Source organism: Halichoeres trimaculatus, unplaced genomic scaffold (genome assembly GCF_033239565.1).
Source record: "Halichoeres trimaculatus isolate MK-OKI-2021-1 unplaced genomic scaffold, fHalTri1.1 fHalTri1_scaffold_6, whole genome shotgun sequence".
NCBI classification, from domain to species: domain Eukaryota; kingdom Metazoa; phylum Chordata; class Actinopteri; order Labriformes; family Labridae; genus Halichoeres; species Halichoeres trimaculatus.
In genome coordinates, this window is record NW_027437184.1 from 32,232,302 (window position 1) to 32,246,866 (window position 14,565).

At 39.5% G+C, this 14,565-nt stretch overlaps 1 protein-coding gene across 2 annotated transcripts in view; it reads left to right on the plus strand.

The window, feature by feature from the left end:
* The window catches only part of atp2a3 (ATPase sarcoplasmic/endoplasmic reticulum Ca2+ transporting 3), a 111,448-nt gene extending 101,190 nt beyond the window's left edge, over positions 1–10,258 (plus strand). The window contains exons 18-22 of one of the 2 annotated variants that reach the window (XM_074671466.1): positions 413–546; positions 4,181–4,298; positions 5,517–5,634; positions 5,784–5,816; positions 5,928–10,258. In XM_074671466.1, the coding sequence (XP_074527567.1) occupies positions 413–546; positions 4,181–4,298; positions 5,517–5,634; positions 5,784–5,788 (375 nt within the window). In that variant the 3' untranslated portion in view covers positions 5,789–5,816; positions 5,928–10,258. The remainder of the gene's footprint in view (positions 1–412; positions 547–4,180; positions 4,299–5,516; positions 5,635–5,783; positions 5,817–5,927) is intronic. The other variant, XM_074671465.1, reaches the window with a different exon arrangement.
* The last annotated feature ends 4,307 nt before the right edge of the window (positions 10,259–14,565 follow it).

Sequence of the window (14,565 nt, forward strand, 5' to 3'; positions counted from 1 at the left end):
TGGGGTATTTGTGATGACCGGGTCAGCTGATCACCAACAGTCAGCCGTCAGCCAGCTCTAACTGCAGTTTGTGTGTGAACACGTGCACTGTAATAATTCTAATAACATAAACCGTAGCTTTGTTTTCTCCCTGTTTGACAAACAGTCTGTTTATTTTGTGTCCTGCTTCTGCCTCGTTGGGTCCCCTGCTGTTGGACTCAGTAAGATCTGAGGGTGAATCCCAGCAGTGTACAGAAATAGAAAGGGGAGTCAGACCCATGTGGTTTGATTGCACACAGAGTGGGAGTAAGGCCAGGGCTCTGCAGCTGTTCTCCCATCAAACCCTGAGCTCCATCACACCAGGTCACAGAGGTCCTCCTCACATCCCACAGACACACACACCCCCTCATTAACTCTGCGTTCCTCTCTGCAGAGACACTTCATGCAGTGCACAGAGGAAAACCCCATGTTCCAGGACATCGACTGTGACGTGTTCGAATCCCGCTACCCGACGACCATGGCTCTGTCTGTGCTGGTCACCATCGAAATGTTCAACGCGCTCAACAGGTCAGTCAGCTCATCCTTCAGGTCGCTGCTGAAACGTCACAGCTGTCAGGTTTTGATTGAAAGACACTGTCACAGGCGAGACACGGCTGTGTGAGGGATAAGACGTCAAGAAAACAGCTCCGTCACAAACATCTCTCTCCTCTGAACCTAATGTTGTTTATGTCGAAGATTCTGTTTTCCTGAATGTGGAAGAGACATCAGGCTGAGCCACGTCTTAACAAATGGAATAATGCTTTTTCAGGACACAGAATGAGGGGAAAAACTCTGATATCTGCCAGGTTTGTTCATGGAGAAATGCTGTCAGTGACTCTCTATAGAAACAAACACGACTGTCTCATTCAGGAAAGAATCTGAGTATGGGACCAATTAAAGCTTTAAACTCTGCCAAAACAGTGAGGGAAACGTTTTTTTATGGCTGTTATCAATCATAAAAGGAGGGATTAATTTAGAGTTTTTCATTAGTTAAGTGCAAAGACTTATTTATCAAATGTCTACTTATGTCAGGCCTGTCAGTTACTGTTTTACAAGAAAGAGGGCCTAGTGTTTGTATTTATCAGGTTGTACTTGAAAAGTTCCTGTTTCTCAGTATCCATGGTCAGATAAGATCTTCCCAGGAGAACATGAATCCATTTACAGCACCTAGGCCTTTTGGCCCTGTTTCCACCAAGAGGTCCAGTTTGGTTTGTCTCGATACAGCATGCAGTTTGTGGTGGTTCCATTGACTAATCCTGGAACAGATCCCCAAATAACCAAATAACTTAGAACTAGGGATGGGTACCTTTCAAATTTAAACTGATACATTACCAATACCCGTTACCTGGCAATCGGTTCCAGTACTCAACGGTACCTATTTTTGGTACTTTTGGTGTTCATGTGGTATAAAATATCAATTTGTTTAATAAAAAAATACATATTTTTTTTTAATTTAACATATTTATTACTCAATATATAAACTTACAATGCTGTTTTTATGTTCAGCATTCAAAATCGCCTACTCTTTCACTCCCTTACAGTCTGAGGGATGCATTAAGGTACCTAAACATGGTTCCCCTTGGATTCTATGTGAATCAGTACCCAGTACTTTTGGGAGAATTCAGTTGGTTCCTAGAAAAGTATCTAACTCGGTACCCATCCCTACTTATAACGAGCCATCCCACTTTTTGGTACCTTTCTGTTGGGGCGCCTGTCTGTTCTGACCTCAGAAGGTGGAGCTACAACACTGTAGACCAAGGGTCACCAACGTGGTGCCCATGGGCAACTAGATGCCCGCAAGAACCACTTATGGTGCTCGCAAGGCATATTCCAAAAAATAGCACTGGTCACAATAGAGCTCCTTCCTATCCTTCATTGTTTTGTAAATCATTAATAAAAACTGTGAAATAGTTAACATTGACATGCAAGCAGACTCTCTGCATAGTATTACCACTTCTATGATGATTAATGCTATTAAAAAGTGGTTTGAGCAATTTTGTTCAGTAAGATTTTATCAGACAAGTAGCCCTTTGTGCCACTTATTTTCCGTGAGATAGCCCTTGGTCTCATAAAGGTTGGTGACCCCTGCTGTAGACCACTGATTGGTCGAAAGAATCGTCACTTACCACGGATACAGCCTCTTCTGAAAAAAAGCTTGATTGTTCTTGGTAACAAAGAGCCATATGCCAATCACAAAGAAGATGAACGGCCCGATGCCTCCCATTGTTGCTCTTCGTTTACTGTGTCGCATTTTTCCTCTGTGGCATCCGGCTAACACGCCACTTACAAAAAAAGACAGGGTTAGCTGTGGAAAAACAAACAAGGTCAGGCTTTGTCGATCTGACCCGTACCAAACTGTACTGATCCAAAGTGGAGTGCTTGGTGAAAACATGGAAACGGGGCTTTTTATGACGCTATGCCGACCAGGAGTTTGTCTCCTGAGAAAAGTCATCTCGCGCAAAGAAAGTCCTGTTAAAAAGGAGATCTGCTCTCCATCCATTTGATTCAAAAACAAATGCAAGCTTAGGCAAAAGTCGTTTCTTTTTGACAGTGGGTGACGGTGCTCATGGGAAACAGAGTCTTTATCCCAGAGGAATACTACTGATTCCAGCCAAAGGTGCCACTGCAGTCAACGCCAAATACATAGTCCGCACATCACCTTTAGTTTTCTCCAAATGAACTCATTGGCTGTCATTGAAGCCAATAGTGTTTTTTACCAGGGCAGTTGGGGGACGGTTTGGCTGAGCTTGTCCATTGATTTCAGTCTTGTAAACAAGTGAACTGACAAACTGACCCCTGTAGGTGGCAGCTGTGCTCTCTGTGGAAGAGATCAGCATAGATAATGAGAAGATGATGGAAAGACAATGCAGAAATGTTGCAAGTAGTTTTGGTGTTTACATTGTCCAATATTCTGTGGGTCTTTAAAGATCAGTCATGATGCTCTGGAAACAGCTGGCAGCCAATGAGTGAAAATTGACATGTTCAAAACTCCTGTGAGGAACTTAGTTTGTGTTGATTCTGGTGCAATCATGGGGAAAGAAATAATACAAGTTAAGGTTTTTGCAAATTATATCCAGAGCATTTAGAAAATTTTGAATTTGGGACACCTGATTGGCTTTGTGGTAAGGTTTCATGGTAGATATGCGAGAGATGTGATAGAGGCTTTTGCCTTTAAGTGTCTTTAAACCAGACCTGCAGCTGACCTACTCCATAGTTGAACTTCTGAGAGTTAAACACCACAAACAGCCTTTTCACTGATGGTCTTGTTTGCCTTTAGGGGCCATAAAAGTTTTTTTCTTTTTTTTAGGTTATTTTCTAGTTGTTGTTTTATTGACAGCAAAAAAAATGAAACTTCACAGGATCCTCAACCAAACGGCCACCAGCTGAGAGGGTCAGGCTCATTATAAAATCAGAAGCACTTCAGCTTTCCTGTACATGAAGTTTGGGTGTTATAAGCCTTGTTTCCACCAAGCGGTTCAGTTTAGTTCGTCTCGGTGTGGCATGCATTTTGTGGCGTTTCCACAGACTAATCCCAGGACACATCCCTAGATAACCGAGACAAGCAGTCCCACTTTTTGGGACCCTAAACCCAACAAAGAGCCAAGGCATGGCAATCACAAAGCAAACACTTTTCACAAAGAATAGGTCAAGATAAAAAGTATGAAGTAAGTTATAAATATGCCACTTAAGGACAAAATGTATCAAAGTCATCATTTGTATTTATTAAACAATTTATGGTGTAAAACAGGGGAAAAATAAATGCAGTTATGAGCGTAATCATAACTGTGAAAAAAGTAAAGGTAAAAATATGCACTCAGTATGATAGAAATGACCAGAACAGGTTATGGTTAGGTTTACATGTAAATGATAAAACAGCTGATGACTTCTAAACAAATATGGCTGAACTACAAACAGTGATAAAATAAACAGTATAAGGCGAAGAGTTAAATTGTGGCACATGTCACTACACAAATAGATGTCCAGTTTAGATTCAGTGTTTTGTATTTTGAATTGTATTTACTGAAGTCTGTGCGTGCAGCAGAGGTGTTCTCTGTTTGTCTGTGCAGCATCTTAGAATAACTCCTGTGTTAGTATTTAATATGTAAGCTGAGCTTCTGTGTTTTTAACTTGTCCTGATCTGTGAAAACTTCTTCCCCCACAGTTTGTCTGAGAACCAGTCCCTGCTCAGGATGCCTCCCTGGGTCAATATTTGGCTGCTGGGCGCCATCATCCTCTCCCTGTCCCTCCACTTCGTCATCCTCTACATCGAGCCTCTGCCGGTGAGTTTCTGCACATGTGACTCAGACTTTGTCAGCAAGAGGTGAGAAATGAAAACTGACAACATTCGTGAATCAAGATCCACATAAACCTGGGTTGTCAAACTCATTTTAGTTCTGGGGCCATGGACTGGTCTGAGGTGGACCAGAAGAATCAGAGCATAACAACCCATGAATAGCATCTCCAATGGTACAAAGCATTAAGTCAGAGGTATCTGGAACTAAAGGGGTTTGAACTTAATGATGAAAAAAAATTGTCAAGATGTAGAGATGGATTTTAATTTAACATTTATTTCTATATCTGTGACGACATCCCGAGCACCTGACCTGACACACCGTACAGACAAACATCTGATCAGGATCGGAATCAGGAAGCCTGTATTGTCATTGGACCAAGTGTTACAGCCATAGACAGTAAAAAAAAAATGGATGTCATCTTGCTTGGCTCGAAGTGAGGGTGCCACAAAAACTGCTCCCCCTGGTGGCAGTATAGGTAAAAAAAATCCAGCTCTCCAGTCATTCCAGATGGGCTGTGGTCAAACTTTAAAAATTAGTACTCCTCGTAGAAATGTTTTTCACGTCTGATTGTTGTGGTGCTTTGAAGATATTATTGGCTGCTTTTTATTGGTGATTTCCTCTTACTTTAGCTGTTGAAAGACACATCCAGTCCATTTCTGCACTCACTTGTGGATCAACCAATAGGCAAACAGTTTAACCGAAGACACATGCTGGCAATGTCTGCCAAAAACTAAATATATTAATTATAATAATAATAATAATAATTAATAATAATGAATTTAATATGAGAGAAGAGCACTTTTATTTCCTTATTTATTGATATTTAATTCTATTTTTGTATTTATTTCTGTATTTATGTTTACTTTTATTTCTTTATTTACTTTTATTTATATCTATCTATATCTATCTATCTATCTATATATATATACATATATATATATATATATATATATATATATATATATATATTTATATATATATATATATATATATATATATATATATATATACATATACATATATATATATATATATATATATATATATATATATATATATATATATATATATATATATATATATATATATATATATATATACACATATATGTTTTTATTGTCACTTCTATTTATTTTTGATTGTGGCATTTTTGGTCCTCCATATCTAAAACAGTCTGACTCTTTGATCTCATCTCTCCTTCAGTTAATCTTCCAGGTGACCCCTCTGCGCTGGTCCCAGTGGATTGTGGTCCTGAAGATTTCCATCCCGGTCATCCTCCTGGATGAGGCACTGAAGTACATATCCAGGAACCATATAGAAGGTAGTCTGAGACCTTCTGCTCCTGTTTCCTGCAGAAATTCAAGTTTTCAGAGTTTGAAACATTCAAAGTCGTAAAGTTTAATCACATCTCTGAATGTTTTTACTGACGCATCTCTTCTGCTCTTTTTCTTTGGTGCATTTCTTGCTCAGCCTAAACTCTTTTATCTCACCTTCTGTGGAAAGGTACCTGGTTTCTGATCTCTTTGAGCTTCCTAACAAACACGCGCATCTATACTCACATAAAGCCTACCTGCTTCATATTCTGACACATCATCTTTTGTTTTATCTCTGCAGGTGATGACGAAAAGAAATATCGCAGGAGATGGCAGCTGAACTAAGACCTCTCCCTCAGCACACTCACACACTTAGACACACACTCCCTCTCTCTTCCCCCTTTACAACTAGGAACCTTCTCTCCCCTGTCCTCGTTCCCGCTCCTGCATGTCCAACAAACAAACCACCACTAGAAATCCAGCAGCAGGGCTTGCATGTGAGCGAGAGTGCAAGAAAGTACGAGAGCATGCGTGCATGGCTTTGGATGAGTGTGTGAGCAGATGAGGTGTGAGTGTGTTTGTGTTTGTGTGTGTGTGAAAAGGCAGATGCAGGCCTGTCTTAAGCAGTTGCAGGAACGAGAACGAACCGCAGGCTTAAAAAACAAAAAGATGAATCTGCCTTGAGCTCTGCTTTTTAAAGATTTTTGCTCATGGGTTTTCCCAACTGTACAGTACAAACATCGTGGTGCAGAAACTGGACTTTTGGGGAGGGAAGGAGAGGAAGGACAGGGGACTAGAGGTTAATAATAATAGTCGGGATGGGAAGGGAGGGTTTTTGAAATTAGCACAGAGACTGAAAGAGAGATTGAGAGGCCTGTGGCGGAGAAGAGACGCCTGCAAAAGAAGAGCATCAGGAGGAACATGGAGGGTTGAAAACAGCCAGGCGTGGAGGTGGGATGGCCCGTGCAGAGAGCCGCCATACCTGCGTGTGTCTGCACAAACATTATTTGGAGGCTCCGCCCACACTACTGGCACTAAACCCCAGCCAGCTCTGCAGGAGAGCACGGCCTTATCAGCACAACACCATCACATCTCTGGCCAGTTTGTCTCAGCGCTGCTCATTCACCACTCTTCCTCTTCCGTTCCTTTGGCACAGATTTACTCTCCTCTCCTCTTCCTCCGTCTCTCTTTCTGGCTCTCTGTCTCGGAGGCAGCTGTGGGTGGGTGGGTGGGTGGTTGGGTGGGTGGGTGGCGGGTTGTGGGTGTTTGTGATGTTGTCCGGGTGTGGAGATGTTGCTCTGTCTAAAATGGTGTGAATAGCTTTACGCTGCTTAGCCGCTTCTTCCGGCTCTTAATTTGAGGAGCTGAGGTCAGCTCACAACAGAAATAAAGAAAACATCAAATCAATAAATAAATAAACAAAAACCAAACCAGCATATCAGTGGTGTAGTTGTCAGCCAGTGGATCCAGCTGGTCCCACTTGAATGTCCATCTGCTGTGCTGCTCTCTGAGTGTAGCTTTAAATCTCTGCTTTTAACAGGACAAAGGGATGAAGCTCCATCACAGGAAACAGTTTCTGGAGCTTCATGCTTTTTTCCATCTCCACAGTGCTTTGCATAAGTTTAAAAAACACATTTTGTTACATTTTTCATATTAAAAAGGATTTTTATTTGCTTCAGACAGAGAGGAGGGTAGATAAGCATTAGTACTCATGCAGAGCTCTGTCACCACCCCCTCCCTGCACCAGCGCTTCTCTTTGAGTGTGCATTTAGCCTTACTTGAATTAGTCTGAATTTGACCTGCTTTCACTCTTTGAATGGCACAAATATGGTAGTTACATTAAGTTAAAGAGTGGCTTGATCGCCTCACTTTCTGATGAATCATCGATATATTAAGCACATGTATCATCCATGCCTTACTAAGCCCACTGCACCTCCACATCCACCGTGTGGTTGAAATGAATGTTTCTGCGAGCCTTTAACGACCCTTTTCTCTGCGCCCTCTCTTAAAGCGACGGTCGCTCTGATCACCGAGGCTGAGCTGACTCTGAGCGTCCCCTCAGTGATCAACTCTTCTCCTTCTTCTCCTGGTGTTGCTCTGTGCGCTGCTCCCTCAGCTCCTCTGCGCTCTCAGTGCTTTAGCGACTCACTTGGGTATTGTTTTATAAAAACTCATTAGTAATGTATTTGACTGAATGAACCACCTTCGGTTTGGATTGTGTCTTTAAGTCTATATATAGGTTTTGTGTGTTGGGTCCTGGTGCTCTGTGGACGGGGTCAGAGGTGTGTTTGGTCTGTGTTTGCTTCCATACGACAGAGGAGTGAGCACATTCATAAAAGTATCAGAAACAGTGAATCTGGACAACTTTCAAACTATGATCTCTACTTGGCTTTAGGTGATCAGTTACTGACACACTTCACAGATCCTTTTTCTTCTCCTACGTGTTCTCACCTCCAGACTTAAATCAAACAACGATATGTTCAGCAGTGTGTGGTGGAGCGTTATGTAAAATCTGAGGAAAATCCATCTTTAAAACTTTCTTTCACATGTTTCGTTATTTTTTTATGACAGTACTTTCTTCTCTTGTTTCTGTTTTTTTTTTTTTCCGTCTAAATAATAAGACAGACTTTTAAAGCACAACATCATAATTTTTCCATCCCCACATCCTCTCCTGGGGTTTTGTAAATCAGCAGCAGGAATTAACTCCAAAAACAAATAAGACAATTATATAATGAGGGGAAAAGTTAAGTTAACAAAAAAAAAAAGAAAAGAAAAAGAAAAAAAAACACCAGACACATTAGACACATTTTTTTAAATCAGAGATTCATAAAAGTGGAGGTGGAAGACAAAAAAAAAATCACCAAAACAGTTTTAAAAAATTTATTTAAGTCTCCAGTTCATATTCTCATTTGGCTCATATTCTTTTCTGAGCTCAAAAATAACGTCGGGGCACACATTTTTTTATATGTTTTTTTTTTTTTTTCTAAAGTACCTTCTCCCCCCGGAAGCATGCTTCATAACTTCCTGGCACAGCAGGCAGAATGACGGTATCCTCAGTTCAGACACTTCAACACCATTTGAAAAGAAGCATCAATACTTTTAGTCCTATTACTGAGAACATGAGATACTGATGTGGATAAAATGAATAAACCTGACCAAAAATTTTCCCCACAAAAAAAAGAATCTGTCAAAAAATTCTGTTATATGTATTTATCTATTCTTATTTAAAAGGCCTTTTTCCTCCTTTTTTCATGTATTGTGTTGTGAGGCACTTGTTAGTGGGTGTATCACCCCTAGGAGATGCCATTCAGCTCAGTCTCCCCATTGAAAAACTGTCTGAAGAGCTGATGGGGAGAATTCCAGCTATCAACTGCTGCAACTTAATTTTATCAATTATGCAACTTTAAAGTATGGTCCAAAAAATGTCAAAAATGAAGTAGAAGAAATAAGAAAATGTAAAAGAATATTTTGTCATTAAGTTTCTATCCTGAGTTGTTAGACTTTAAGATAAATAGCTTTTTCTTCTTGTTTATCTTTTTGCCCATTGGGGCTACCATAGCTGAAATATGATGAGTTCAGATCTTCTAAGGATGGGTTTTTCTTTGTGATTTTGGAAACAAAGCTCTACTGTTTTTCTCAATTAAAAACAAGCTGAATTGGATACCTTATTAGCTGAAGTCTTAAGTTTCATCAGTCTGAATGTACCCCCTCAGTCCAGACCAGCAGACCTCCAGTCCCCGTCCCAGCTCTCCACGGCTTTGTAACATGCCGGCACTCTGGCCACCAGGCACTATAGGTCTGTATAGCCTTGTTATTTACTACTGAATCCTCAACTCTGTACAGAAGATAAGAATATGATCGCATGGAACCTTGTTACTGTAATAATAACCTATACAGTATATAATATTTAATTTTTTGATAACTTACATCAACGAAACCTAACTTACCAACGACAGACAGACTTGCGAGAAGCGTTTGTATTTTCCTTTGAGCACATGGTATCTAAGGATCTCATTTCTTTTTGAGTTTTGTAGAGTAGAGAGGTTGTTCCTTTGTTGTTCCTGTTTGGTTTTTACAGTTTCTGGGGTTTTGTGTCTTTTACTGTAGGGAGAAGAATATGTTGTTATCATGTTTAAGGTAGACAAGACTCATGCTTACGCTAATAAATGACAAAGATGATGATGATCATTTCAGAGATGGTTATCCGGTGTGAGGATGTTCAAGAGTTTGTGAATGAACTGTGTCTGGTTTACACTGAGCGATAAGCAGTGATGAATCCTGGGATATGAAGTTTTATGACTGTACATTGAAGGGCTTGGTGTGGGTGCAGGCTCTAGAGACCGATGACAATCCTGTAGATGTTTGAAAACTCTTCCAGCATGGTACTCAAAGTTCTCCAGCATCTGTTAGCCGATAAAAACCTTTACCCACAGTGATGGGGAGATCAGGCTCACATCCATCACATCCAGCCCAAAGTCCTCCTCTTTCCTTTGTCCCTTCAGTCTCTAGAGCCCGAGATCCACCTCTGAGAAATTAAAGGATTCTCTGTATTGCCTTGTTAATATTAATGTGGACACATAATTTTATAAATGACAAAGACGTGGAAATAAAGATAATTTATCTTGTTATTTATTCAGAGCTTGTCTTTTTTTTCGTGATATGCGACTATTTGTAGCAACTTTCTTTAAAGAAACAGCCTCGCTGAGACGTATTGATGGAGATATTTCTTATTTTCTACACATCCTGCCCTTCCTCTAATGTTAGGTCTGATGAATAGAAGTGTGAATGACTTTCTGTTTTCAGGTGTAGTAATTTGTACCAATGGAGAAATAGTCTGTAGACATGTTCCTGTTTTATGCTCCAGACCAGTGGTCCCCAACTCTGGGCCGTGGATCGGTAATGGTCCTTGGGTCAATTGGTACTGGGCCGCACATAAAAAATACTAACTTACATTATTTCAGTTTGAGTTATTATCTGATTCTGAATTATATTTTATTTTGGAAACTGACCAGATTCTCTCTGTCATACCCGTCTATGACTCATTCTTGACGCCAAATCAAACCCTTTAGGCAGGGTAAAAGAGCCAGTGAGGAGACAGAAGATTAGCCCATCCATCCATTTTCTATACCGCTTATCCTGTTCAGGGTCGTGGGTGGCTGGAGCCTATCCCAGCTGTCATTGGGCGAGAGGCGGGGTACACCCTGGACAGGTCGCCAGTCAATCACAGGGCTGACACACAGAGACAGACAACCATTCACTCACACACTCACACCTACCAACAATTTTGAGTAACCAATTAACCTGGGGAGTATGTTTTTGGACTGTGGGAGGAAGCCGGAGGACCCGGGGAGAACCCACTCATGTACGGGGAGAACATGCAAACTCCACACAGAAAAGCCCACTGGCTGAGGTGGGGATTTGACCTGGTGACCTTCTTGTTGTGAGGCTGCAGCGCTAACTGTTGTGCCACCATGCAGCAGAAAAATGGCCGGTCTGTGACATTAAACTTGTCCATGGCGCAAAAAAGGTTGGGGGCTACTGCTCTAGACCAGAGGTAGGCAACCTCGGGCACGGTGCCAGAGCTGGCACGCAAGGCTATTTATGTTGGCATGCTAAGAAGACTTACAATGTGACAAAGGACAAAATTAATTAATAAGGAAGATAATAAAACTATTGTGTTGTAGCAATTAACAAGAAATTAGCACACTATAAATGTTCTTATGTAAAAATTTAACAAATAACTTTAAATAATGGATTTAAATGATTGAAGCTAAAAGCGTGCCAATGTGTCTTGCAAGTGCATCTCTTGGGATATCAGTCTACTAGCTCAGAATCGCATTTATTTAGCAACAAAACAGTGTTAGCAAAGTATGCGAAACAAAGCAACACATTCAAAACTTTCTGTACTGTTAAAAACCAGGCAACAGAAGGAAGTTATAGCTAATCTCACATGCATAGCTAAGCATGGAAAACCATTCAAGGAGACTTTCTTATCGACTGTGAATGATTTTATGAAAGAAGTAGATCTTGGCACTTTGGGCATGAGTGTTTTTTAAAGTGGCACGAGTCATGAAAAAGGTTGCCTAGCCCTGCTCTAGACTGATGCACTGTTTAAAAAAAAATTAATGAGGAAAGCGTATCAAACACCAAGGTGGGTTTTTGTTTGCTTGTTTTTGGTAAGAAATACTGAAAATGTGTCATCAAAAATATGGTAGAATTAAATGTTCAAACTGTTCCAAACTGGATCTAAGTAAGATGAATACAAAAATCAGCCCTGTGCAAAGAATTGACCGTCCACATTCTACTTGTCCGGGCGTGTCCAAAGTCAGGACCAGGGCCGATCATGGCCAAGGTCTGTTTTCATATTTTAAACCTACGTTGTATCAATTATGTGACTGAAATGAATCCTGTTTTAAATGATGTGTACTTTAGGTTTACTGTCAAGGTCACAAACAAAACCAAAGTCTATTTAGTGAACTACATTTGGGCTGTGCAAAGGCAGCTTGTCTGAAGCTAAAGCTCTGTACATTCTGCAGAAACTCAGCAACTATTACAGCTGATGTCTTTAATTAAATGGATTTATCACGATGTGAAAATGTGAGAGTTCAAAAAACACATGAGAGGACAAAAGACTAGATAAAAGTCATGAAATAGAGCAGAAAATACATTATAATGCAGAGTCAGAAATATTTAGGTGCAACATGCTGTTTCAGGTCAAAAGAGTCTGAATATGAATACAAATCCTGATCCTGCCATAAAATAACCCTGACATATTTCCCCCATATCGCCCCCTGATGGAGAACACTTTACCTGGTCTGAAGCAGAGTTTGCTGATGTTTGCTCAGCGCAACACAGCAGAAAACTGACCACTGATCATCTGGGATCAAGAGACACCTGAGGGACAGGTGAGTTTTGATTTCATCAGTCTGTGATGATGGAACAAGAATGTTTTGCCACATTTAGAGACTGATTTTTACAGAAATCAGTTAAAGAAATAGTCATCAATAAAATTGATATGTTACTTTAACAGTAATAAATGTGTCAGTAAGTGCTGCTGGACCTTGGTCCTTTTCCTGGGATGAAATGTGGTGCTCTTTGAAACAAGTCTGGACACCCCTGCATAAGTTGTTTTGTCGAATTGTCAGCGTCCACTCACCCCTTACTATTCCTGTCTGTCTGAAGCTGTCCTGTCAGGTCATGGCTAAAAGCCCCAACAGGGATCTCAAAAAGATAATAATAAATAAACAAATAAAAACAGAAAAGTTATCATAGGGAGGAAATAGTTCACAAAAAAAAAAGATTTTTAAGAATGATTTTGTACCCTACATTTTAACATTTGTGTCAGAGAAAAACAATTGAGAGAACAAAATGACATCCTGTGCATAAAGGATAAATATGTAGGAGGCTTTTTGTAACCATAAAATCAGATTTGTGAACAACTAATGATGTTAAAAAGTTCATAAAGACTGTTAAACTTCATTGAAATTTGGTCTCCTGACAACCAGATGTGAGGGAGTGTCACTCAAAAACCAGGTCAACAAATACTCCTGTCAGTGTCCTTAATTTGAAAATAAGTTTAGTTTTGTTTCATATTTGTGTTTATAAGCTAATACTTTTATTTATTTAGCAGATAAATATATGTGTTTTATTTAGTCCAGTATCCTTCAATCAAAAAGAGTTTGTGTGTTCTACCCATGCAAGTGTATCCAGTGTCCTCCCACATCTCTCTCTGTCTCTCTAGGTTCATCCTCCTGGGTTAAGGATGTCATCACAGATCTGCTCAGACGATGTTTGCTCTACAAGTTGAAGCCTTGAGTGAATCAAGTTATACTTTTTGACTTAGGAGGATGGTTGTTTTTGCTTGTTTTGTCTACATTCAGTTAAAGTAGGTTTGTCGAGTCATTCAGGTCATAAAATTTACAGATTGAACACAGAGAGATGTTTTTAATACCTCAGCAACTTGAGTGGTTATAGTAACTTCACTTGGTTAGTGTTAAATGTTTTTAAACGTGTTTATCTGAACAGAGCAGGATTTCTCTTTAACTCTACTTTTCTTTGCTCAAGACAACTTTGCCCAGAATGCAAAGCGACAAGGTAATGCTTTTATTTGTTTATTTTATTTAGAAATACTCAACCTCAGATGCTTTGAGAACTACATGCATAGTAAAATAAAGAGTAACTTCAAAAATGTTAAATGATTGAGGATTTATAAATCATTTAAAATTTTTGAAGTTACTCTTTATTTTACTATTAAATACGTATTTCTGGTGAATTCATCAAAAAAAATAGATATGTATAGTTTATATATAAATAAATATACACCACTCATAAATAAAGGGAACACATAATCATCACAATGTAACTCCAAGTCAACTACACTTCAGTCAGACAACTCATGTTTGATTTTTTTTATTTTTTTATTTTTTTATTTAGCAGCATATAAATTTCTATGTTTGGCATCCAGGCTCTGGCCTCATCACTCCTTACAGATAAGTTTACATAGTGACAATGAGGAGTTATGAACAAAACATACTGAGCACAATCAATCAATTTCATTTGAGTTATGTCCAGTATTCAGTGTACCATTTCTTGAAAATTAAAACTCAAACACCCTTTTCATTTTAATTTGAATACTGTCCCATGATGTACAGTCTTAAAGAGGTAAATTGGATATTTAACATTGAATTTATAATGACCCAATAATGTGCCTGTATTCTTAAAAAGTCAATGTATTTCTTTTGTTGCATTTTCATTTTCCTCTTTGCATTTTTATTTGTATTATGCCCTAAATAAGCGTAAATACACGTTGAGTCCATACACTTTGAGTCCACCTAATGTAATAAACAGGAACACAAAAGGTGAAAAACGCTCAATGTCTTATGGCTCTGTAAACTAAATCTATCCGGTAGGTGGCGGTAATGCAACGGTCGCGGATGCCT